At 34.7% G+C, this 27,010-nt stretch overlaps 2 protein-coding genes across 2 annotated transcripts; both read left to right on the forward strand.

Moving 5' to 3' along the window:
* Positions 1 to 3,398: 3,398 nt before the first annotated feature.
* SAD1 (Small nuclear ribonucleoprotein family protein) lies at positions 3,399 to 4,836 on the forward strand. Its single transcript, XM_079067623.1, has 4 exons — positions 3,399 to 3,572; positions 3,673 to 3,796; positions 4,376 to 4,448; positions 4,561 to 4,836. Exons 1-4 carry the CDS (start codon positions 3,539 to 3,541, stop codon positions 4,591 to 4,593), a joined length of 264 nt encoding a protein of 87 aa, XP_078923749.1. The 5' UTR covers positions 3,399 to 3,538; the 3' UTR covers positions 4,594 to 4,836.
* An 18,176-nt stretch (positions 4,837 to 23,012) lies between these two features.
* On the forward strand, positions 23,013 to 25,905 carry LOC145130686 (Alba DNA/RNA-binding protein). The gene is made up of 8 exons (XM_079065454.1): positions 23,013 to 23,241; positions 24,038 to 24,118; positions 24,213 to 24,301; positions 24,368 to 24,442; positions 24,517 to 24,626; positions 24,709 to 25,053; positions 25,129 to 25,191; positions 25,527 to 25,905. The coding sequence occupies exons 1-8, from the start codon at positions 23,119 to 23,121 to the stop codon at positions 25,625 to 25,627; spliced, it is 987 nt and encodes a 328-aa protein (XP_078921580.1). The 5' UTR covers positions 23,013 to 23,118; the 3' UTR covers positions 25,628 to 25,905.
* The last annotated feature ends 1,105 nt before the right edge of the window (positions 25,906 to 27,010 follow it).

Raw genomic sequence — 27,010 nt, forward strand, 5'->3', positions numbered from 1 at the left:
GTCGAGTTCCTTAATTCATCTGAAAATATCGGGGAAAACCGAGCCAACTCGTCGATTCTACCCACAAACTCGTCGAGTTCGCTCAACGACCAGCAACTTAATTCATTAAGCACCTAATCCATAAATGCATGGCCACAAAGCATAGATCCGATTTCCTTGAGCTGGAAGACCACGTAAAGTTGCTAACTTTAAGTCCATGCATGTCTAGATGAAGCTCTTAAGCTTCAAATGAACTTAACACTCGACTTAATGCATGCATGCCCTCAAGATCCTCCTAAAGTTTGCACATTTAAGCTCAAGGGTAGCAAAACAAACTCAGATCTGAAAGGATGAACCTTTACACCACCTATCTCGTCCATAAACTCAAAAAGGAGGCCAAAATCACAATAAAACCCAAATGAGAAGATCTAAGCTATTAATCACCAAGTTCCAGACTTTTTACCTCAAATGGTTGCCAAAAGTGTGATAGATTATAGATCCCAAAGCTTCCCTCCAAGCTAAACAACTTCAAGCTCTTCCAAACCTTCACCAAGCACCAAAAGTACACAAAAATCCACTCAAAACCGCAAGATTCCAAACAAGAGGCTCACAAATCGATTTAGGGTTTCAGGAGGACAATGAGGATGATAAGGAGGCTGGTCAAGGAAGGTCAAGGCCTTTAAATAGGGTGCAAAACACTGAAAATTAGGGTTTCCTTCTGAGAGGCCAACTCGTCGAGTTGAGGCTCCTCAACTTGTCGAGTTTCCTCATTAAACTTCGCAGATAAGCTAACTTCTACTCGCCGAGTTGAGGCTCCTCAACTCGTCGAGTAGACCCACTAAATCCCATGATTCCTCATCTTTAACTCGCCGAGTTAGCTCCTCCAACTCGCCGAGTTCAACTTGAATTTAACATACTTCCACAATTAACCTTCTAGATTCCGGGTGTTAAATTATCATAAAAACGCAATGATTAAATTCTAATCATAAATCAAAATAAAAATAAAAATAACGGATTCCAGCAGTGTCTCTTATAAAACCCCATTGAAGCATCGAATTAAGCAATTAATTTCGCCCTCAATACTTCGGATTTTCATAATCAACTAACAAATTTTCGCTATATCTGCAAAATAAAAATAAAAACAAAATTTTCAGTTGGGAAGAACAAATATATGTAAAAGGGTTTAACTTACTCGAAAAAGATTAAGCAGAGATTTAGGGGACGTCGGTTTGCATTTTTATTTCAATTTTGATCGAGATGGTTGATTTCTAGTTTTTAGGAGATGTCGATGTTTTCTTTCTGCAACACCATTCTGCTGAGGGGTGTCTGTACAAGATGACTGATGCATAGTGCCATCAGATGCCAATAAATGTGTAAAATCATTGGATGTAAATTCCCCTCTTAAATCACTCCGAAAACATTTTATGACAACAAAATGTTGAGTCTTGACAAGAGCTCTGAAGTCACTATATATGGTGAAAAAGTCAGACTTGCGCTTCATAAAGTAAACCCATGTGTAGCGAGTGTAATCATCAATGAATGAAACGTAATAGTTAGCTCCAGCTTTATGCTCCAAAACATAAAGCTCCCCAAGTCTACGGCATATCCCAATCACCCTCCGAAACCGAATGTCATGTACACAACATAATGATTCAGAAAAGAAGACCCAACAACCAGACTTACACAACTGACTGACCGATGCAAGATTTAAAGAAAGTGTGAGAATGTAATAGACATTTGTTAAAGATATATAAGGAGTGACAATAGAACCAACACCCTCTATTGACATAGGTGTAGCACTGGCATACATAGCAGAGACAGGTGTACGAGATGATAACGAAGCAAAAAATGACATATGTAGTGACATGTGATGAGATGCACCAGAATCCAATATCCACAAGGATGAAGGATTACCTGAAGTGTTGGATGAAGACAGACCTGAATGAGACATGGAAGCTGACATGTCAGTTGTATTGGAAGCAATGAATTGCCTGAACTGCTCAACAATATGGAGATCCAAGGTTGATGGTGGTGTAAAATCTGTCTCATTCTCAACTGAAGGTGCATCATCAGCGTACTGTGGTGGCCTAAAATATGGAAACGAGGGACGTGACTGAGATTGTCCAGAAGGCCTGTTCTGTTGTGAAGACTGAGGTTGTGCATGTGATCTCGTTTGTTGTTGTTGCTGATTTCCCTTGCTTGTCAGCAAAGGACAGTTTACCTTCCAATGGTTCTTCTTCTTACAGAAAACACACTCGTCAAATGCAACTTTGGGGCGATTCTGGTTTGAAGACTGAGATCATTGTGGAACAGCAAAGACAGCAGGAATGGCTGTATTGGGACCTTTGTCAACATGAGACTTGATACGAGTTTCTTCAACAATTAACTCGTGAACAATTGAATCAACAGTGGGAAGAGGTGTGCGATGCAAGATTGATCCACACAAGCCTTCAAAATTTGAATGTAATGCAATCAAGAACTTAACCAAATGTTGCTCTTCCCTTCTATCAATATAAGGCTTAAAAGCCTTCAACACATCAGGTTCTATAAGAGCCAACTGATCCCACAAATCTGACATAGCTGCATAAAATTCCTGAACATTGAGATTGTTTTGTTGGAGGGCTTGAATATCAAACTTTAACTGATACTGCTTTGCAAAGTTAGACTGAGTATACAGCCTAGCCAAGTGATCCCAAACCCCCTTTGTTGTGTCATACTTCGCCAACTAAGTACCACTAGACTGGATAACAAAATTATTAATCCAAGTAATGATCTTGGAGTTATCAGTCTCCCATGAATCCAGTAAGGCTGCATAATTCTCATCATTTTCGTCTGTTGGTTTCTTATTGTCACATGTAACAATTCCCCACATAGTCTTGCCTCGCAAGAAATTCTTCATAACATAACTCCAATAGGCATAGTTTTTGTCATCAAGTTGGATACTAATGGACTGAAATGAACATCTCTCGGGGCCATATTTCAATATCAGTCAAACGAGAATAACCAAAACAACAGTAAGTTCGATACGTGCAATGTCGTGCCTGCTACAACTCGCCCCCAAAAACAAAAAATAAAGACGATCAACCGAGCTCTGATACCATGAAAACTAACAAGACAGAGAACGGCTAGGGTTTCGTATTATTATGAAATGAGAAGTACAAGATACAATAAAAAGAAAATACATAATATATAGACTAGCTAATTAGGGTTTTCCAGCTAATGAGCCAATATAAAATCCAATACAAAATAAAGCCGAATTTCTTATTAGACTAACAATAAGAAATATAGAAATATAAATTTAATATTAAAAAAATGGTGAAAAAACTCTATAATGTTGATAAAGAATTGTAAATTTACAATAAGCCTCACAAAAAAAAAATATAATATTTTTTACATGAGAAATAACCCAATAAGCATTTGATGTCGATTGTTCTCGTTAGTGGAACTTCAACTAGCTACAAAACCCATCGCTCCAGCTTTCGGAATTCATCGGGGGAAAGGCTCAGTGCGAAACGCATACAAGTTCAATTTACCAAAGCGATTCGTCTCAAGAGAATCAATGGCGCACAATCCTTCGCAGCTCCTCCCTTCAGGTTCACATTCTTCTATATCGTTTCATAACCCTCTATCATTTGCACCAGTCGGCAGAAATAGCTTTTAATTCAAACTTAAACTTTTGTTTCGATGATGCAGAGTTGATAGATCGGTGCATAGGTTCGAAGATATGGGTGATAATGAAAGGGGACAAGGAACTCGTTGGAACTCTCAAGGGTTTCGATGTCTATGTTAACATGGTTCTCGAGGACGTCACCGAATAGTAAGTAATTGCTCCCTCTTTTCTTATCTGCTACAATTTCATTGATTTTGGATAGTTCAGTGTAGATTTGTGTTATTTATTGCTATAAACTTGATTACATTGGTTAAAGCAAGTTCGGAAAATTGAATAGCTGTTATATATTAGGGTTTATTCAAACCCTAAATTTAGGATTTTTTTTTTCAAGGGGATTGTTTGGAATTACAATAGTAGGCAGGATTAGTAAATATCAATGATGATCTAGTGTTCAGTTTGAATGTAGTGAATGCAAACAGGATTGGGGATCTGTTGTTATTGAGTATAAACAGCAATGAACTCCACTTATCTCTCTTATTACATATGCTGCTATCAAACTCTGTTGAGCTTGACTTTGGGGCTGTGTCTGATTCAGTCAAATTCAGACTGTCTGATATCACACTTAGACGCCTCTGACTCTGTATGATATGTTTCTTCCTTGATCAGATTCTCAGTCAACAACTATCAAACATCCTCTTTTTTTATTTAGTCACTGAAGTATTAATGTTTATAATTATTATCATCACAAGTGTTTTATATTTATTTTGATCCTTTTTTGTATTGCAGTGAAATAACACCTGAAGGACGTAGGATTACAAAGCTTGATCAGATTTTGCTCAATGGAAATAACATAGCAATTGTAAGTATCATTTTCATGCTTCTTGATTTTTGTTTAACTTTACACAAATCTGCTGCCAAATCCCCGTTTTACCCATATTTGAGTCCCTCATTGTTTCATTGTCTTGATGCAGCTTGTTCCTGGTGGTTCTCCAGATCCAGAATGATTGAAGAATTGGTGAAATTGACGGGTAGGGGTAAGGTTGGAAATTCTGTAGTTGTTATTTTGAAGGATGGGTGCTTTTTTGAACCCATCTCGTATCCTTTAAATGACATTCTAAAACCACCTTACAAAACATTTGTAATTTCTTAATGTCGTTTTTGTTTTTTTATTACTTTGTAATTTGGTTTTGATCAGGATGTTTTAAAACTGATGTTTGTAAGTCTAAATCTTATGGTTTATGTCCAAATGTCTGCCACTGTTTTATAATGTAGGGATGATCATTAAATTGTATTTTTGTGTTTGATTTTAGTAGATAAACTTAGAAGATTTGTATTCTAATTGGAATTAAAACATGAAAATTTATTTCAATAAAAAATGAAGACATGTATAAAGGAGTTATAACGTGTTATTTAATTTTTTAGACACCATTACAAAATATAAAAGAAAGTGAAAGCTTTTAACTTTTTATTAGAATATTATTGGAATGTTTAACTGGTCATTAATTTTTTTTTCTTGAATTAATTCTTGTGAGAAAAAGATTACTTCAAAAGAAAATTAAAAACCAAAAAAATCATGTTCTTAGAATCATATTTGAAAAAAGAAAAGAAATATCGATCTTTCTCAAGGTTCTAAAAAGCTCGCTCTGGCTCTAAGAAATATCGATCTTTCTCACGTTTTAACATGTATATAAAAACGAATAATAGTAAAAATATATATAAAATTGTTGATTATATATAAAATTTTCGCTTTAAGTCACGCCTTACAAACGACATTACTCGTCACAACTGGTAAAATCTTGAAGCTTAACATTGACGTCAAGTCACGCCTAATATTATTTAGAACCTTCATTTTTTTTTCAATAATGAAAAAAAAAACCTAAATATAATACTTTTTGGTTATTAAACCATCTATAATCTAAATAATTTATTATATAAAAGTATAAAACAATGCATTAAAGCATATAAAATAAGGTACAATAGAAAAAACTCTATGTATTGTATGTTAGTGTTTTACAAAACACACACACATATATATATATATATATATATATATATATATATATATATATATATATATATATATATATATATATATATATATATATATTATAAAACATATTAATCATATCTTGAATTTTAAGAAGTACAATATACAAATCTTTTTATACAAATCAACTATGCATAACAAAATCATTAATATTTGCAAAAATTTTGAAGACTTGAATTAAGGAAGCTTATTAAAAAACTAATATGGAGAAAATTCACAATTTTAAAATATTAAATTCATCTATATAAATTAATTCACATTTCTTAAATCAGACACCGATAACAGTTAATTTACATCAAATGTATAAACAAACAATATAAATATAATTTCTAAATATAAATATGTTAATTAAAAGTGGTAACTTTTTTATTACATAATAACTAATAATAAAATCTAATAATTATTTCCTCGTAAGAAATTATTTGCCAAAAGAGTTATTTTTCGTCGCCAAGAGAGTTGTAATCGTTGATTCACCTTATAATTTATATTAATTTTATTTTATTTTTTATTCTAATGTTATTAATTTGATGTAATGAAAGTGAGAAATTTAAAATTTGAAATTTGAAATTTAGAATCAATAGGTTGACAAGTGTCATGACATTAATTAGGAGGCCTAATAGAGTGACACATGACAACAAAAACTACTTTTTTATTAGTACAAGGAGATATATATTAATTTTTTTTATAAAAGAAAACCCAGCAAAAAAAATTATCCAAAAATTATGAAAAATTTAAGGGACACTTCTACTCAATATACTAATAACTTTGTAAAAATAATTTTTCAAAAATAAGATTTTGAAGTGTTTATTTTTTATTTTTAGAAATATTAGCTTTTTTTTAAATGTTAAATGTAATGATTCAAAATATTTATGATTCAAAATATTTATGATTCAAAAAAAAAAAACTTTTGATTCAACTTGTTTATGATCCTTAATTTGTTATGATCTAAAAATATTTAGATTCAAATATTTTATAATCCTTAATTATATCTTTTATGATTCAAAATACATAATGATCTACAATTTTTTTTTAACAAAACTTTATTTAATTGAATATATTATTAATCGAAAATCATAAGATTCAAAATGATTTGATTCAAAATACTATGACTCAAAATAATTTGATTTAAAATTTTATGATTAAAAAATAATACGATACAAAAAGAGTATGAACGGAAAATATTATAATTCTTAATATTTTTCTTATTTAAAATTTTATAATTGTTAAACATCAAAAACTCGAACCGATATTTAGTTTAAAAAATCAAAAAATAAAAACAAAAAAACTAGTATATTCAAGTATGTAGTAAAAACATTAAAAAATTAAAAAGAAAACGAAAAAAATCAAATAAAATATTCCGATGGCCGGTCTGGTTGCAGTGAAAGCATACTGCAAATCCCTTGGGGCAATCCCTCGCGATATGCCCCTCTTTGCCACACTTGTAGCAAACACCCGCTCGACACACCCCCTCATGACTCTTGCCGCACTTCCCACAAGTGCGGCCCTTCTGGCCTCCAGATCTTGAATCAGCAGGCTTCGCCCGCTTGGCTGCTAGCTGAGACTGTGCCGGCCGCCGATCCCTCCCCTGAGACTCCGCCTCCTCCCTGGCCTGAGTCTCCAACTCAATCTCCCTCTTTCGGGCATTTGCCTGAAGCTCAGCAAATGACCGATAAGTCGAGTTCGCCACGAACTCGCGGATATCCCTCCTCAATATGCTCAAATATCGGCTCATACGTGCCTGCTCGGTAGACACGTGCTCAGGGCAGAACAACACCCTCTCATGGAACATCCTCGTAATCACTGTTACTGACTCTGTCCGCTGCTTGAGGGACAAAAACTCCTGGGCCAACCGTTCCCTCTCCACCGGGGGAACATACTCCTCTCGAAACATTGTGGTAAATCTATCCCATGTCACTGCAGCGTGCTCTGCAGGAGTGAAATTGGCTGTCACAAACTTCCACTAGTCCTTCGCCCCCAAGCGAAGCTGGTTCAGCGCGAACCGTACCCTCAAATGTTCCGGACAAGAACAAGTGTAGAAACATCCCTCGCTATCAGAGATCCATCTCATCGTAGCAATCGGATCCTGAGTCCCATCAAACTTTGGTGGCTTCGTGTTGCTGAACTCCCGGTACAGCAACGAGTCACCTCCCTGTGGCCTGGCAGCAGCGACAGCTGCAGTGGCAGCAACAGCAGCCGCCTCGGTAAGAGCAGCATATCTCTCATCAAACGTCTCAATCAGGGTGGTCTTAATTGACCCAAACATCTCTGGTATCTCTGCTCGAATGGCTGCAGCCACCTCCTCGTGGATCATCCTGTGAATCTCCTCGTCACTAGTACCACTGCATCCTGGGTTGTGGCGCGTACCCACCATGATGTCTCTGAAACACAACATAAAATCATCAGAGACTCGCTCGAGTATAATCACACTCGATCACTCGCCCCTACTTGCTCCTTAGCATCCTAAGGATTCTTACTTGGGTTGCTTACTGATCCGGTGCTTCCAGTAGTACGGGCCCAATACTACCTTCCACACCGCATCAACACCCACCCCAAGTCCTCCTCCTAGGATTCCAGGTTGCAATTACTCTATGCCTCTCCAGACACATGCCACTCTCTAGTAGACCTCTCATAAGCTCCTCTCTGCTACCTACTCGCACTCAAACAACTCACGGTAGCAGTAACTCCTAGGCTAAGGCATCACAATTCAGGCCACTCTAGTCCTAAGATATGAAATACCTAGCCTACTCTCTAGCATGCATAATATCTCATAATTATCTCGTAAATATCTCATAACACATAAAGTAAGGGTATTGTGGGAAATCACCGTTCGGGCGCTAACTGATTGTACACACTGCTCTTTTCCGCTCTTCTCTTAGAAACTCTTACTTGTTTTTAGAAAAATCGTTTTTCTTGAAAATTCTTCTCAAATCCTCAGTTTGAGTCCAGACATACCCGAAGGTGCATCCGAATCCCTCAAACCAAGGCTCTGATACGAACTTGTAACGACGTGATTTTTCAAACAAATTTTTCATTTTCAAACACAATAAAACTCAGTTTTATATTCTCAAAATCATAAGTATCTCAAATGTCAACAATTCCACACATATAAAATCAAATCCCATAATCATATAACAATCTCTCGCCACTGTGTACAATCATGTCGGTGCCTTCCCGCGATCCTCGGAACTACCTGAAACACATAACACATAACACGGTAAGCACAAAGCTTAGTGAGTTCCCCAAAATACCACATTCAACATATTAGCCACTCGAGGCTATAACATTGTAAGACCCTCCAGTCTATGTGTCTCAGTGGGACCCTCCAGTCCCACGGTTCATTGGACCCTCCGGTCCGGTCTGGTTGGGACCCTCCAGTCCCATGGCTCGTTGGACCCTCCGGTCCGGTCTCAGCCTCGCATAATATATCATAATATATATCACACAAATAAAGCACAACTCAAGTAAGCACATAAGACCCTCTGGTCACACATAAATACCACTCAAGGTAAAGTATAGTGAGAAGACTCACCTCGTAAGGTAGCTAGTAAAATCTCGTGCTCGAAATCCTCGATCTAGCCTCCGCCTATCACATGGATAATATTTCTAATCAATACTCCCCTCACACTCAATTACACTATTCGTTGATCTCTCTTACACTCTTAGCCCCTTAAATGGGTAAAAGACCATTTTACCCCTCTCTGACTTTTACTACTCATTTGACCAGACCTTACAGTCAACAGAAGTCAAACTCTAGTCAACAGTCCAAAATTGATCAGACTCGCCTGAGTGCACTCGTGCGACTCGTCGAGTCCCATCGTTTCTCAGTAACCTCAGGATGGTCCAGCTCGTCGAGTTAACCCCTAACTCGTCGAGTTAGAGCGCGATTCAACTCATCGGGACAAACCCTAAGCTACTCGTCGAGTCGGCTCATCAACTCGGCGAGTCTATTAAGACTCAGCTTGCATTCAAACGATTTTAAGGCGGAACATTTCCTCAAACTCCAGATCCACATTCTCACGGCTCAAATATCACGTAAAGTCATAGACTTTACGTCCATGCATGGCATTTTGGGCAAGAAATGCCAAGATCATGCCTTAACAAAGGTTTTTCTCACAAGGACTTCACCAAATCAGAATAAATCTTGAGCCTTTAGATGTTAAGGGTCTCCTACACTCCAGATCTGGAGTTCAAGCTTCCTCATGAACCCCAAACCTTTCAAGTCCCAAAATATACACAAAAAGGAGCCCTAATCTCCCAAAAATGTCATCTACTTAATCAGAAGGAAAGGTTCGAACTTGATACCTTTAACAAAAGCTCCTGGACGAGTATTAGCAGATCCAATGCCCCTCCTTTACTCCTTGCTTGAAAACTCTCTTCTCCCTTCCACAAATGCACCAAAGATCTCAAAGTTAGCTCTCTCTCTCTCTCTCACTCTATGAGCTCCAAGGTCGTTTAGGGTTTCTCAGGGAAGTGTGGCCGCCAAAGGGAGGCTATAAGTGCCTTTATATAGGCCACAGGCCCGCTAAATTAGGGTTTCCCTCAACAGTGCTGACTCGACGAGTCGGCTCACAGACTCGTCGAGTCCATTCATTAATACACGTCACAAGTCACAACCCTACTCGACGAGTTGAGGCGTCAACTCGTCGAGTCTCTCCAAGATTCTCAAATTAAATAATGAAAATAATATACCTGGAAAACCGGAAGTTACAGTTGGTTTGAAGTCAATACAAGCTATCAATTTGAGGATTAAATGTGTAAATACATACATGAGTTTTTGTTTTGTATGAAATACCAATTAAGGAAATGAACTTTTGCTTACATTTCTTTAACCATAACAACAACTAGTAGCATTTTTTATAACATCAAATGTGTAATGAATAATACCCACAAGAGTTTTTTTTAATGAAATACCATGTGACATCCCTTATTTTCTAGAAACGAAAAAAAATATCTACGCTTTTAAAATTTATAACAACTTTATTTGCAGAAAATCTCAGGACATTAAAACATTTTAAATACAACTGATTGTCTCAAATAATAAAAACTCTAAGGATGTCATAATCGATACACAACATATGTTACAACGTAAGGATCTAACGGTCCTGAACACTATGTGTCACACCCCCAAACCAAGGATGGCGGAAACGTTCGGGGGTGGAGGACTTCATGTATAGTATCATAACAACGAGTATAATAGTGACAAAAGCAAATGCAACCATCATAAATATAATTGAAAAGGGTTACACCATAGTATGCGTTTACATGTTTCGAATATCAATTACATTATGATGGCAAAAATAAATTGCTTGACGCCTTAGCATCCCATCCTCAAAAGCTGCGGTTTACCTGTTTTACCGATTTCTTGGGAATACAAGTAGTTTTGAAAGAGTGTCAACAATTAAGTTGGTGAGTTCATAAGCTTTTGTATGTGGTATTGAAATTCTTTCTTTGTAAGAGTAATGTTTGTTCCAGAAAAATCCAATATTTTCCTTTTAAAAGTGAGTCGTTGTCTTAAAACCCAAAGACCAAAATGTACAGGTATTTTTCATACCTAAAGTAAATCATGCAAGTTTAAATCGACATAAACTTGTTTAAATGAAAGAAAACCCGTAAATCGTATGTTTTGTTAATACCCCATGTGAGTTATTATAACCATGCTATGACCCAGTCGGCCTTGTACGCGACGTTGTTCAGACGTCGGAATGTTAATGACACTTGTCACCCTTGGCCTGTCGGCCGAGCTGTTGCAAGCAGCTTGGGTGCGGGTTTGTCCGACCCAATATAGCTCTATACACAACTATCACACTCTCCCTACAAGAGACTCTGGTTACAATTACAAGACTTTAAATGCGCTACTTTGATAGTAACGTGAAGCGAATGTCTCACAAATTTATTCATTAACAGATTTACGTGAAGTGAAATGAAAATCCCTTTTTGTGGAAATGAAACCTTCCATAGTATGTTTGTTGTGTAAATGAAACATAAACTATACCTATTATAGCTTATCAAAAGGTTTTGTTGTGGTGGTATTCCTTTTTGTATATGATATATATACCTTTATACTAAGGTAATGACATGGAATATAAACAACAAGTATATATATAACATAGTAAACACTTTGCTCAGCATATTACAAAGTGTACATGAACTTGTTAACTAATTTTTCTAGTTTTAACTTTTCTGTTCCTGTTCTTGGAAAAATTATAGAAAAATCATTTTAGGTCTAAATCAGAATCCGTAAACTCTGTGAGTTTAGAAAATGAGTCTAATTTGTTCTTAATTTTTATTATGATTTTTAGTGGCCTCTAACTTGTGTGAAAATGTCCATATTCACAAACTGGTCCGAATTTGTTTCTGAAATGATAGGCAGTTTTGTAAAAATCGCCATAAATTGTAGAAAAATTGTATGTAGATGTGCAAGTAGTCATTTTAAAGGCAGAAAGCTGAACTACTTGCATATTAAACAGTTTTGAAAAATATTAAGTTTAAGATTGTCAAAACATTCCATGAATAGAACCCAACTTTTCTGTGAAAAGCTGATTATGAGTTTGTGTTATGTTAAGGTAATTTAACTTGTATTCCCCCCCCCTAAAACTTGAAGAAAATATGAAAATGTAGGGGTATCAACTCACCTTGAGTGATTTCTTGGGATGGATGCTGAAGAAAAGAAATTTTCAAGTCAAGAACACTTGGAAGATGCTTGAAGATCCTAAGAACAAATATGACGATATTTGTATGAGAGATCCATGATTCGAGTGAGGGAGAGTAGAATATTCAAGAGTAGGGTGAAGATACTTACCAAGAGTGGATGAGAAGCTCAAGATCAGCCTAGAAATCTTGAGTTTTTAGAGAGAGAATGTGAGAGAGAAATGAGTTTGCTTTTTGGTGGAAGTGAATGAGATCTAAAGGATGTGAGGAGTATTGACTCTTTGTGTGTATGGGATTAAGAAAACTTGTTGAAGAATGGTGAGAGTACAAAGAATAGACTAGGGCTGATGGGAATAGTGACCTGGAGGTGTCATAACTTTATGGAAAGTCAAAGAGTACTTTCATGTACCTTGCACTTTATCCTAATCAATAGAAAATATTTTATCTTAGAAATCCCCAAGATATGGATAAATCATAATATTAGAGGGTTGAAAATACTAAATTATGATTTTAGGTGAAAATCTCGTGTTAAAATCATGAAAAACGGGTTTAAAACGTGAAGGTGGTCGAAAACCGGGAAAAAAGGCGAACCTGCGAGGGTTCGGTTGGTGCAGCATGGAACCGAAAGTTGGCTCGGTCTATGGTACTGAGAACCGAAGGTTGCTTCAGGACCGAAGGTATGTTCGGTCCGAAATGGCTTGACCCAAACCGAGGCGAGATGGACCGAGAACAGATGGACTGAAAGCAGACTGGGACCGAAGTAGTGAGACCGAACCGAAGTGCAATGAGCCAAATCGAAGGTGGCTTCGGTCCTTAAGAGGGACTTCGGTCTTATCAGAAGTTTTGGTTCTAATGGAGAGGTTTCGGTTCTATAAGAGGCTTCGGTCCTTTAAGGCTGTTTTTCAAATAAACTTCCCGTTTCGAGTGGTTTTTGACTAAGTTAAGGGTCGGGATGCCCCGGGAGAATATGTAAAGTTTGAAAGAGATTTAGAGAGATTTGGGAGGGATTTGGGAGAGATTTCGTTTGTGACCTTTGTTAGTGTTTATCCTCTTAGTGCAAGTTTTGTAAACCCTGTTATGCCTCGTTATGAGTGTTATACGCCCTCGTAAGGTATGTAGTTGTTTTTTATCGAGTCGTTACATCACTTATTCTGATTAGGGCTTAGATTTCCTGAACACATGAAACCTCTAAGCGATACTTTGTATTAAGATGGTACGTTGTACAATAGAAAACATATTGTAAACCCTAATATAAAAGGGTTAGATGAGTTGACCGGTTTGACTTGTTAACTTTATTTGACTTTGTCTTGACCAAAAATTGACGGTTGTCACACTATGGCATGTCTTGTCACACCCCGATCCTTGTCGGAATCGATCGAGGCGTGATATATTGTTCAAAGTCTCATGACAACTATGTTATAATATGATTAGATTCAATTAAGTACTAAGTATGCAAACAAGATCCACACCATACAAATACAAATCCAAATACGAACAACATTTATTACATCAAATTTAAATAGTCTTGTGGATTTCTAAGGCACAACCTATTTTTCATCAACTTCATTCTTCAAATCTGCATCATGGGTAAAAACAGGTCAACTACGAGAGTTGGTGAGTAATCTAATTTTAGTAGAGAAAATTGTGAAGTTGAAACCTTTATAATTGGAAATTTGTTTTCTTTTGAAGTCGGCAAACAATTGTATTTGAGATAACGGTTTATAAATCAAAAATTGATTAACAAATGATAACAACAACAATAAGTCCTCACCCTATATATACATATGTATATATAAATAAATATATATAGGATGGAGCATCTAATCATCATACACACTCAACCACGTGCAATCAATCACCTTAGCGTCCCAAGGCGGGGTGGTCAACCCAATAGCGCTATTATTGTCCATAACGTACCTCAAGAATACGGGCATAGTCATGGAGATTAGACTAAAAATGGTAATGCACTACAAGTACATGTAGCGTAAACAAACAGTAGTTATACAATTAATGACTCACGTATAAATGTCCCAACAATGTCTCAATTGTGATAAAACAATAAAATGAAGTTGGAACATATTAGAACCACATGATACACCCCAAAAGTATTGAAAATTATAAAATATGGGGTAGATTACTCACATTAGTCCCAAAACGAAATGCGTGTGTCGTACGATAGACGATTCGGGTCAAAATGGCGTAGAACCTAATATAATTAATAGTTTTGGTTTAGGAACTGCTAAACGAGAATGGAGTATTAATACAAATAATTAGACACATATTCTTATATTAGATGAATTAACAATAATTCATTTTGATTATAATATTAAGGTATTTATTTGTTAAATGAATTTTAAATTGAATTACTTACTTTGCATAATTAATTTATATTTTCAATTTAGGCCAGATTTTAATAATTTCTTATTAAAATAATAACTTGCCCAATTATAAGTATTTACAGATTTTAACAATTATTTATATGAAATAATCATTAAAATACATTTTTACATGCTTAAATACTTAGGAAAATAGTTTTCAATAGTAAACAGTATTGAAAAATTATGAAATTATTAGGAAATCATTATTGCATACAATATGAATTACTGTAAAATTTGTATATTTTTCTGAACTGTTTTAGTATTTATTTAATATTTTAATGATTAAACAACACAAAATTCGGGAAAAATAGTAAATGATTCTCAAAAAATCTGTAAAATTAACCATAGTTTTATAACATGATGTAGAGCTCAGTGTATAAGTTTCAGATATTTGTGACTATGGGAAGTATTTTTTATATATTTCATTATTAATTAATCAATAAAATCATAAATAATAGTAAAAAGTAATATAAATGCATGAAACTTCATATATCATGTTTAATCAGTATACAGGTCATCCCAGAATTTTCTCAGAATTTATTGAATGCAAAAAGTATTTTATGTGAATTATTACCCTACTTTATTGCAATAATTATAGTAATTCAATAAAAATAAACTATTTTCTGAAAATTTCCAGAACTTCTTATTTTATTGATGGGATTCTGAGAAAAATCAGGTTTATGCATAAAATGAGTTTTAGATATTTTGGTGGATTTAATTTGTTTCTTGTATGAATATGAAACTTTTAACAACATACCTTGATGAATGCTTCAAGAGGGATGAAGATTTGAGTATAATAGATTGTTCTTGGATGGAATATGAGTATTCTTGGAGGAAATTTCGAGATTGAGAGTGAGAGAAAGAATAGAGAAGGTTTAAGTGGTGAAGAGAATAATGTGTTGGGAGAAAAAGGAAAGGAAAGTGGATGGGAGGTGTGAGTGGGAGACCATGGGAATAATCTTTTTGCTTTTGGTGGTCTTCATAATTTCCCACTAACACAAGCATCTTTTACATAATTAATATAAGAGTTTTATAAAATTTAATGTAAAGTTTATAAAAATAGAGTTTTATAAAATTTAATGTAAAGTTTATAAAAATGGAGTTTTATAAAAGATGAGTTATTATTTGATTATAACAATCTACTTTGATTTGAAGTTTAATTATAGCATTCAAGTTTGATTCTTTTAAATTTAATTAGAGCATTATACTTTGATTTGATTTTAATATGGTATCATAATTTAATTTGATTATAGTTATAACGTTGTACTATATTATGTTGCTATTAACGTCAATTTATATCGTAGTGTATGAGTTTCGATCCTATTAGCGTCAAGTAATCTTGAGTAGGGTTTGAATGAGATTGCGAGAGGTTTCGTTTGTGATCTTTTTGAGTGTCCGGCTTCACAACGCAAGGTCCATAGACCCCGTTAAGCCATGATTTAGTGTCCTACACAATCCCGATGATTGTGCAATAGTGTTTTATCGCTTTGGTTCATTGTTTAGCACTGTTAAGGCTAAGGAAAATCAAACACATGAACTTTCCAAATGATGTTTTCTCATTAAAATAGCGAATTATACAGTGATTACATAACGTAAACCCTATCATACAAGGGTTAATGGAGTTGACCGGTTTGACTAGTTGACTTTGTTTGACTTTGACTTGACCGAAATTTGATGGTTGTCACATGTCTTCTCTTAAATCACTCAACATCCTATTCATTCATCAATCTTAACACCGGTACTTGTGATGCATATAAAATGAGTGAGTTAGATCGGGAAACCTGGTGAGATACATGTGGTTTTCAATCCCACAATGTTTTAATGATAATAAATCATATATCTTAAACCTACAAAAACCAATTGTTCTCATCAACATCGATATATCATATCTATAAGACAATCTACCCCATACCGTCAATCCTCATATACTGGTACTATACAACGACCTAAAGAGATCTATCTAGATGGATCACTGTGAACAACAAGTTGACTACGCTGCTTCAGGGATTCCATGGCAACAGACGAGGATCAATAAAGATAACTTATAAGGGTAATGGAGTACCCCGAATTAACCACTGTTCATTAACACCACAAGACAGTTAAGCCATGGGTAGTCATATATACTCTGCTAGATGACTTAGACATACCTAGTAGTGGTATGATATAGACACACCCTATCTGGCAGTCTCATAAAGCTCATCCGATCACTTCGTAGAAGGAAACGCTGAAACACGAAGCTCATCCGATCACTTCTTAAATGGAAACGATGACACGCGAAGCTCATCAAAAAAGGAGGGGGATACTAATATAGCAATCCTGTACATAAAACGTACCCCACCGGTCATCGATAAGGAAAAGTAAGGAGAATACTAATATAACACTCATGTATGTAAAACATACCCCACCAATCATCAAAATCATTGAACATAGTTCTACTCTCCGTTCCCATCTCACACATACCCTTAATATGATGCTACCCATTATTCAAGCTTAATTGAACTAAGCATCTCCGTTGGGTCTTACAGTTACAACACTCCTAATCATCATTCAACATCAAATTCATGCCTATGTAATATCTTTACGGTATAGGGTATAACTAACACTTTTCAACTCAACTCGAACTAAGCATCATTTATAAGTCTTATTTAATCACTAGGCAAGACTACAATTCTTATAATCAACTTCCAACACCAACTCTATTTGGGAAACATATCCTAATTTAGTGTATATATTTAACACCAAGTATTAGGTATTTTATCGTCTCAGTCATACTACTTTTATTATTACTATCATGTAATAGTATCATATATACATCTTTAGTTCTTTACAGTGTTAAAGTTCGTGCAAAAATCATAATTCCTTCATATGAACTACGTTCTCGACTGTATTTATATAGACGAATTCGTATTTACGAGATATTCAACTCTTGTTTATATCGTTTTGGCTAACAATCAATCGATTTTGATTTCTGTCTCGCACACTGTTGTACTAAAACTTCGAAAAATCATAACCTCTTCACACGATGTCAGATTTAGACATTCTTTATATGCACACTCTCGGAATTGTGATTACTACGACTTTCATTTAGATCACTTAGGCTAATAAGCAGCCTATCTCCGATTCATATTTTACGACACATTTTGCCTTATAGGGTTGAATGCGAAAGTTTGAAAAATCATAACTTCGAAGAGTAATATCAATCTATTAAATTATCCTAACTCCCTAGAAATAGCTCCAAATTCTGACCAACGAACCATACGACCAAACTCCATCTTTCACGATTAGATTTAGCTCCCCTTGCTTAAGCTTCGTTCTTTCTTTTAGATCATGCAATACAATCACAATGTGATCATCACATCATGTCTTAAGAGTATAAGAATAGGAACTTATGGAATTAGACATTGGATGTACCTGAAGTAGAATCACACGACTTGACTTTACCATCTTTAAAATCTTTCAGGTATTGTGGGCAGCTTCGCTTATAATGTCCCTTCAATTGGCAGTAGAACAAATGGACTCATTGGGGTCAATGTGTGAAATTATCTCAGAACGAGTCTTTCTCTTTACCATACGATCAAACGGTTTGACCTTGGCTGATCCTTTTCGATTAGGAAGAGAAATATTTTCTAGATCACTAATGTTAACATTATCAATGTCCATGGAATTATTGGAATTAAACCCTATAATAATTTCTTCTTTAGTTGTGTTCTTAAGCATTTCTGTTTCAACAACCATCAACATATAGGTCTGATCTATTAGGGTCACATCAAGATTCCTCATATGAAAGTTCTCAACGAGCTAACCATATGACTTAGGAAGTGAAAGAAGAACCAAATCAATGACTTGCTCCTTTGGTAATACGACACCCATCCTTTCCAAGTTTTCAATGTACGACTTCGTTTTCAGAACGTGCGCTCACACAAAATTTCCATCTTCATGTTTACATGCCAATAAGGCTTGAGTAGTTTCATATCTTTAAACTTGACAAAAATGTGACATTAAGAGAGTCATAGGAGGTTGGGGTGGAAGAGTTGAAGAGAGATGATGTCCAGTTCCACCATTTCCTAAGGAAAGGAAGACATTTTCACCTTGATTTGAAAGTGGAAGACCATTTCCAGAAGATTGAGGAAAACCATTTCCATATGAACGATAAAGACCATCAGTGTCTTGATTTGACATCTAAAATTGGGAGAAAAAAGAATTCAAGTTAGTTGATTTTAATCATTGATTATTAACCCATAAATTTAAATGAGGGCTATGATCCATATTTTCAATTCAAACTTTGAAGAGGGATGTTGTAATCAAATTCGAATCTATTTTAGGTAGGTAAGGCTTTTACCAATTTCAATCTTATGAAACTCCTAAATCTTTTGAGATTCATTGAATCTTATCAATGACATGTTTAATCTCGATTATGCTCTCGCCTTTTGTGACTGGGATGTCGAGGATCAAAAACGAGATGTGAATAACCATGCAAACCCGCTCAAACACACTTGATTTATTTATAATCTTCCATTGATGTACCGGTTAATCACACACACTCCATCAACAATCATAAACACAAGTTGTTTCATCATTTCATCTTTATAGTCCTACATTAGTGTGCCAGTTAACCACACACGCTCCACTAACGACTCATAAAGAAAAGATGTGTGTTTTCATGGATTAGCATACTTTTCACATTTTTTCTAAAGTAATTAGAGTGAGATTTTTAAAGAAGGTTCGAGTACATTATAAATTATACTTTTAATCTGATTATGTCCTATCGAACTCGTTCAGCTAACGACCCTCTATCACACATGAGAGCGGTGGGTGAAAAGGACACTCATTCAACATTCATTTTATAGGTCATTTCCTTATATCCTCTTTATAGCATGACTTCGTGATTGAGGCTTACTAGCGATTCGACTGACTTTTCTTATACATATAGTAATTAATCTTATAATACATATATAAGAATGTATTTTAAAACATTCCAAAATACTAGGTTTAAGATTAATTATCTAAATTAATTGATTATTTAATTAAACATTTAAACATTTAAAACTAATTATTTAAATCAGTTAATTACTTAATCATTTAAACCATTTATGGATTCATAATTATCTTTTAATTAGTCTTATAATTAAATTAATCATTTATATCCATTACGATAATATTAATTAATCTCATAATTAATCATTATATTGTTTAAGATTATATCCTAATGTTTAGGGTTTTGATTTTAATCACCTTAGGCAAGCAAAATCGAATTTTGACAGAAAACAAAACAAATAATTACCAAATAAAACCACATAAATCAAATTAGGCAGAAAATTCTGAAAATCTGGATTTGAGTTGTGTTCACATCGTGACAGAGCCTCTGTCACGTCGTGATCTCAGTCTGACCAAAAAAATTTGTTCGATTCAACTAATGTGCTTTCAATGTTAGACACACCAATTAGATCTGATACCACTGCTGAATTTATTAGGTTACAACAAAATGCTCAATGCGGAAAAATCAGTTAACAATTAATTAGATGACACATGAAACCTAAAATGATCTATGTCTTCACATTAAGGCAACATAATTTGAATAAAAAAAACCTAATATGCATCCTAGTAATTTCGAAAATCAAGAACTAAAGATACATACCTCAAACTTGTTATAGCAAACAAGTTACTTCAATCTTTCTTTTGAAGAGCTTGGAAAGCTAGCACCAAAAGGATGATGTCTCTAATAGCTCACATCCAAACCCTAGAACTAGAAGACACTTGAGGAGAGAGGATGAGAGATAAATTTTTGTTCATATGCTTCTAAGAAAGAGTAATCATGAAAACCGATGCCCAATGAATCCTATTTATAGTTTAGGTAACTTAGGGACAAAGCAAGATTTGAATAATAATGGATTTAATTCTAATTCAAATCTTTTCCTTATTAACATACAAGAGGCTTCTGGAAACCCTAGAAAGGCTCCCAAAATCGTCCACCATTGGATGGTTTTAGAATTGCCTCTTTTGTTCAACTATTGAACAATTACAATTCACCCTTGCACCATTAATTAATTTCAATTAATCCCAAATTAATTCCAGATTAATTCTGATTAATAATTAATCAATTCTAATTGATGTCATATTAATTTATCAACCATATAAATTAACAAATTAATTGTTTAACTATGGATCTCATATTAATTTATTAATCACATAATAAATTAACAAATCAACTATGTATTTCCAATTAATATATTAATCATATGATATATTAACACATCATTTCCTCATAATTTCCAATTAATTTATTAATCGTATAATAATTTAATAAATCACTCTTTCTTTATAAATGTCATTCTAATCAAGTTCTAGTTATGAGGGCAACCCAAAAATGACTCTGCTTCTAATTACAAGAATATACCAATTTAGTTACTGGCTTAAACACCTTAATCCAATAGTCTTGTCCATTGGAGAATCTACATACTCATCCTTATCGACATCTAAAGACAACCCATAAATATTAGACTCATCATTTGTTCCATTCAAACTCTCTGTATCAACTTCATCTTCAACATTTGAACTTGAAGCCATAACTTTTTGTTAAAGCCTAATTAGAGAATCAATGCAAACAACAAAATAACAAAATCAAATATGCTAACTATATTAAGCAAGACAACAAACTTGGATTCAAGTCTATTGTAACTTGACGAAGTTGGATTCAAGTTGATTGTAAGTTAACGAAGCCGTATTAACATTGATTTACCGCTTAATTCCACAACGTTTTTCCTCTTTCACGTGAAAAACACTTTTTACATTATTAGATTTATTGAAGGTTAAAGAAGTGCAGTATACTGAAGGTAAATCCATGTCGACTAATGAGAACGGGTAACCTAGGGTTACTGGATAAGTTAGATGCATTTAGACAGTTTCGAAAATAATAATGGTTAAAATGTAAAAAAAAACAAACAAAAAAAAATCATATACGAGTTTTTTTAAGCACTAACATATAATACATAGGGTTTTTCTATGGTTTTCTCCTAAAATAATTATTAGAGTAAATTATAGTTTTGATCCATAAGATATGCATTTTTCTGTATGTTTGGTCTTATTTTTGAAAAATTGATATAATGATCTTCATGATGGTTTCAAAATCCATTAGGTTAGTCCCTAAGCTCGTTACCTTCCATAGCCCCCCTTTAAAAGCCTGTAAAATGAAAAAAAAAAATATTTTTTATATTTCTTGTTATTTTGATTCTTCTTAACTCCACTATACCCATAAAATATTGTAATAAAGCCCTAAAAGCCTTAGTAACCCCTAATAATCCATTGACTGTATATGTCTATCACGCTCCTAGTATATATAAGTCTTCAACATCGATAACTTTATGAAGATAACTCCAACACACACACACACACACACACACACACACTCTCTCTCTCTCTCTCTCTCTCTCTCTCAAAGCCAACTACCTCTTTCACCATCAACTTTCAACCCACCCCCCTCTATCTTGCATACAAATTTGACATCTCTCTCCTATACCCTCCTTCTTTTGTCCTTCTTCTAACATTTACCAATCTCTCTTTCTATCCCTCTCTCTTTCCCCTACACTTTTTTTTTGTGGTTGTTGGAGGTAGATCACCGGAGATGAAGAGGGTGAGGGGGAGGGTTGATTATTTTCTGGATTATGGTGGTGGTAGCTCGCCGGAGATGAAAATGGTTGATTATTTTATGGATTGTGGTGGTGATAGCTCGTCGAAGATAAAAAATGGTGAGGTGTGGTTTTTTTTGGACTATGGAGATGGCAACGGTAGTTCGTTGGAGATGAAAATTGGTGTTGGAGAAGGAGTGTCACCAACAAATTCAAGGTGGGGGTAGAGTTGTAGGGTAGGGTATGACCTATTTATTTAATAAGAAAAAAAATATAAACACAAGTAAAGATGGTATTAGAAAAATTAGTCATTTGTACTTAACGGATGAGCATTGACGGTAAACGGGATAGGGACCATATTTGATGGATTTGAAGACCATAAGGATATTTGGCATCATTTTTTTAAAAACATGACCAAACCTACATAAATATGTATACCTAAGGGACCAAAACTGTAAGTTACTCTAATCATAACGTATAATGATACATGTCAGTTGTACTTTTATTTTTATACCGCCATAATGCATGGTACAATATCACTGTCGCGTGTTTGTGGTACCAAAATTTGATTGGGTCCGGCGTGGTAGCTAATAAAAACAATACGTGTCCTTCAGTCGCATGGTTATGCGCGTGGGTTTTACCATTGAAGTAAAAATCGGGTCAGCCCCGTAGAATGGGGCATTAAAAGCTGACCGACCCGGATATGGTTGTTAAGATTAAGAAATTCCTTCTAATGGGTTTTAGCCTCTCCGGCTGCTTCTTCTTCTTCAGCTTTCTCACTCATCAGGAAAAAGGGTTTTAGGGCTATTTTCACTCTCTAGGGTTTTGGGCGCCATGGACAGGTACACGAAGGTGGAACAGAAGAAACCGGATATACCTATCAACGAGAATGAGATCAGAATCACTTCTCAGGGTTTGGTTCGTAACTACGTCAGCTATGCTACTACTCTTCTTCAGGTATTACCATTATCATTCCGATGTCTGTTTAATAAATGTGTATTACTTTGTGCTTTTCGTTACCTGTTCTTAAGTTCTGTTGCTCAGTTTATGCCAATGTGAAATCCGTGTCTGATCTTTTGGTTCATGAGGGCATTGTTTGCTTCTTCATGCATTTTGTGTTTGATTAGAGTCTGATCATAGAATACGAAGCCGATTGCTGTTTATTTTGTGTTTTCGCATTAATTTTGCATCGTAGTGCAACAACAAACATTTTATTTCAATGTGGTTTTCTAGGCGCTCTGATCTGCTAATTGATGGTTGGTATTAACTATTAACATATGAATACATGATTGTTGGATTTTCTCCATGGATTTGTGCATTGTCTGTTTCTCCTTGTATGTTTTGCTTGGGTAGAGTGTAATGTTAGAAATACAGAACCGTTTATCATGTCATATTTATGTGCTTTTGTTTTTTGATCACCGATTTAAACTTGATCATGTTCTATACAATCTCCATGGTACCTCAATTTCTTCATAACAGATCCTTCTCTCATGTGATTATTATATGTAACCCTATATCTCAGTCTTTAGCCATATATCCATCTCCACATTCTCATTGATGCTGCAATCATGTATACTTATATTTATATGACTAACTTCTTTTTTTGTCTGTAGTGTATATGTACCCTGCAACAGCCATTCTTGTTTTCTTTCCTGATTTGATTGTGTGTTCCTCTAGGCTTCATCTTGTTGTTTTATGTATCAAACAAATCATTTTGATCTTATTGAAAAGAATTATTGTTTTTTTTTAATAGGAGAGACGTGGGAAAGAAATTGTGCTGAAAGCAATGGGACAGGCAATTAGCAAGACAGTAACCATTGCAGAATATATCAAGGTTTACTACTTAAATCACTTGTCTGTAATTTTATCCTTTTCCTTTTCAATGTTATCATGTGCAAAGTAGTAAAATAACATGAAGTTTCAAACAGAGAAACATTCCTCGATTGCATCAAGATACTCAAATCAGCTCAATAAGCATAACTGATGTTTGGGAACCTATTGAAGAGGGTCTTTTCCCGTAAGTTTCAAAATATTTTATTCCACATTTCAAGATTTATAACAATATGGTTTTTGGTAAATGCAGTGTGGAGATGACTCGCCAGGTGTCAATGATATCAATTACTTTGTCAACCAAGGAGCTAAACAAGAATTCACCAGGGTGAGTTCTGCTTGTAATAATTACCTCTTTTTTTTTTCTTTCAAAAAAGTAAATAAAAATTGACATAAAGTCAGGTACCAAGCTCCACTCTATGTTGAGAGACCAAGGCCACAGTATAACAATTATCAGAGACAACAACAACAACCAAGAAACACACAGCAAGCTTACAATACGATCAATGAAGGTGCGTTATCATGATTATATTGTCATGTAAAAAAGCATTATTATTATTATTATTATAAAAAATGTTCTTTTTTTATTTTTAGAGCCATATGGTGGAAACTACCATGGAAACAGGGGGGGTCGTGGTCAAGGTGGGGGAAGAGGAGGGAGGGGTCGTGGGTGGAACAGGGGTGGTGGGTATGGGTATGGGTATGGGTATCAAGGGGGGGATGGGTATAGGAACTACCAGGGTGGTGGTGGTGGTGGTGGTGGTTATGGTAACTACCAGGGTGGTGGTGGTGGTGGTGGTAACTACCAGGGTGGTGGTGGTGGTGGCAGGGGGTATGGGAACTATCGAGGCGGCAGGGGATATGGAAACTATCAAAGTGGTGGTGATTATGGAAACAACTATCAAAGTGGTGGTGGTGACTATGGAAACAACTATCAAGGTAATTTAGATTTTACATAAACTTTATTTATAGGATTGAATTTTAATTTAGTTTTGATTATTGTGTTTTTCATAGATAACAATGGTTATGTAAACCGTGGTCGAGGTGGTGCCCGTGGTGGGAATGCAGGCTACCGTGGTGAGTGATTTTTTATTTTTTATGTAAATTACATTTTTGGTCCCTGAGTATAGCTGATTTTTGAAATTTTAGTCCCAAAAAGTTCTCTTGCAATTCATGTTCTTATTTGAGGTTTTTGTCACTATTTAAAACAAAATGATTATTTTCAACAAAAATCGGCTATACTATTACTCAAAGACCAAAAAGGTTACAAGAACCTCAAATGATAAGGCAATGTTTGCAAGAGAACTTTTTGGGACCAAAGTTACAAAAACCAGCTATATTCAGGGACCAAAATGTAATTTACTCTTTTTTTGTTTAATCCTTTTGATTTTTGATGTTAAATTGAAATACAGGAGGTGGGTTCATGAGAGGAGGTGGTGGCAGGGGAGGTGGAAGAGGTAGGGGGAGGATGGGCGGCCGGTCTAGGGAAGGTGGTGAGCCACAGCAACAGTAGGCGGCTATTGGTGGTTGGTTGGTTTGCTCTATTTAAGCAGTAATTAGTGATTTTATTATCTAAAAAAAATCTAATGATGTTTCTTTTTTTTCTTTTTTTTTGGTTATTGGGCGAGGTTTGTTATTATCTATGGTGTTTTGGTAGTTGTTATATAGCAAAAGGAGCAAGTCTTCTTTGTTCTACTAGTACTAGGTAGGATGACTGCTTTTGGTATATTCTGATCTGAGCTACTTTTTTCACTGTATATCGCCATAAAAAAGGTTTGCTTTTATTATTCATCTTTTTGTTCAATTTTGGTTCGGCTTGTATATTTTAAAAATACACTATCTGATAATAAATGGACTATAGTTGCACAAAACTACAAAAAAAAAATTATAATATTGGTCGCAAAAGTTTTGTACCAACAATAGTAGGCATGGTACATAGTTTGAAGAAATAATGATCAATATTGCACCATCTTCACCCCTAATTATAGATGAGGATTTAGAACCTCAAACCTTCCAAACTTACATGTAGGTTGATCATAAAATTGATAAATTCATGTATGTAATGCAATGTATATTCAAATTTCAAATCTAATTAGAATTTAAGTAGTATTTATTTGATCGAATATAGGATTTCTAATGAGTGTTGTCAAGTCATACAAAAAACTCAATTCGATCTAAAATGACTCCTCGAGAAACTATTGCACCATACTCATCCATCCATGATCATATGGCTATACCAAATTAGATGCTAAACCTAGGACAGTATGCTACTTAGATAAAGTATGCTACTTATATAAAATCGGATTGTACAGTTAGACAATTTGAATTTGACTGTATGGTTAGGATAATTGGATTTTTAGATCGATACGCAAACTGGATAACAATTATTTATTTGTTTGTTTTTAGTGTGTATATATATATTACTAATATTGTTTTGGATTTAAATTAAAGGCATGTCCCAAATAATGTCTCAAGTAATATAAAATTTTAGTTCACAAGTAAGTCATTTCATTTGCTTTGTTTATTTACTCGAGTTCACTAAGATGAAATAACATGAATGTTTGTAGATTTAAACTTGAAAAATTAAGGTTATTAATATTAAAGGTCTATAGTTTTTTGGAATGTATCAAAACTTGAAAACTGAATAGTGAAAATTGATTTAACTGAATTACAGTTTGGTTGGTTCGGATCAGATTTTAATTTAATTTTGACTATTCAAATCCATGTTTTGACAAATCGAAATCAAGTTGGATTACTTCTCGATCCTAGGTCTTTTATTCACTATTTTGGATCACCGTATCACTTCATTAACAGAGTTTTACAATTCATTGCTCTTTTTTAATAGTTGGATCGGATCGAACCAATCCATCCAAATGAATAACCTATATGTTTTATT

The sequence above is a fragment of the Lactuca virosa genome, chromosome 8 (genome assembly GCF_052849685.1).
Source record: "Lactuca virosa cultivar CGN04683 chromosome 8, Lactuca_virosa_CGN04683_v6, whole genome shotgun sequence".
In the NCBI taxonomy this organism is placed as follows: Eukaryota; Viridiplantae; Streptophyta; class Magnoliopsida; order Asterales; family Asteraceae; genus Lactuca; species Lactuca virosa.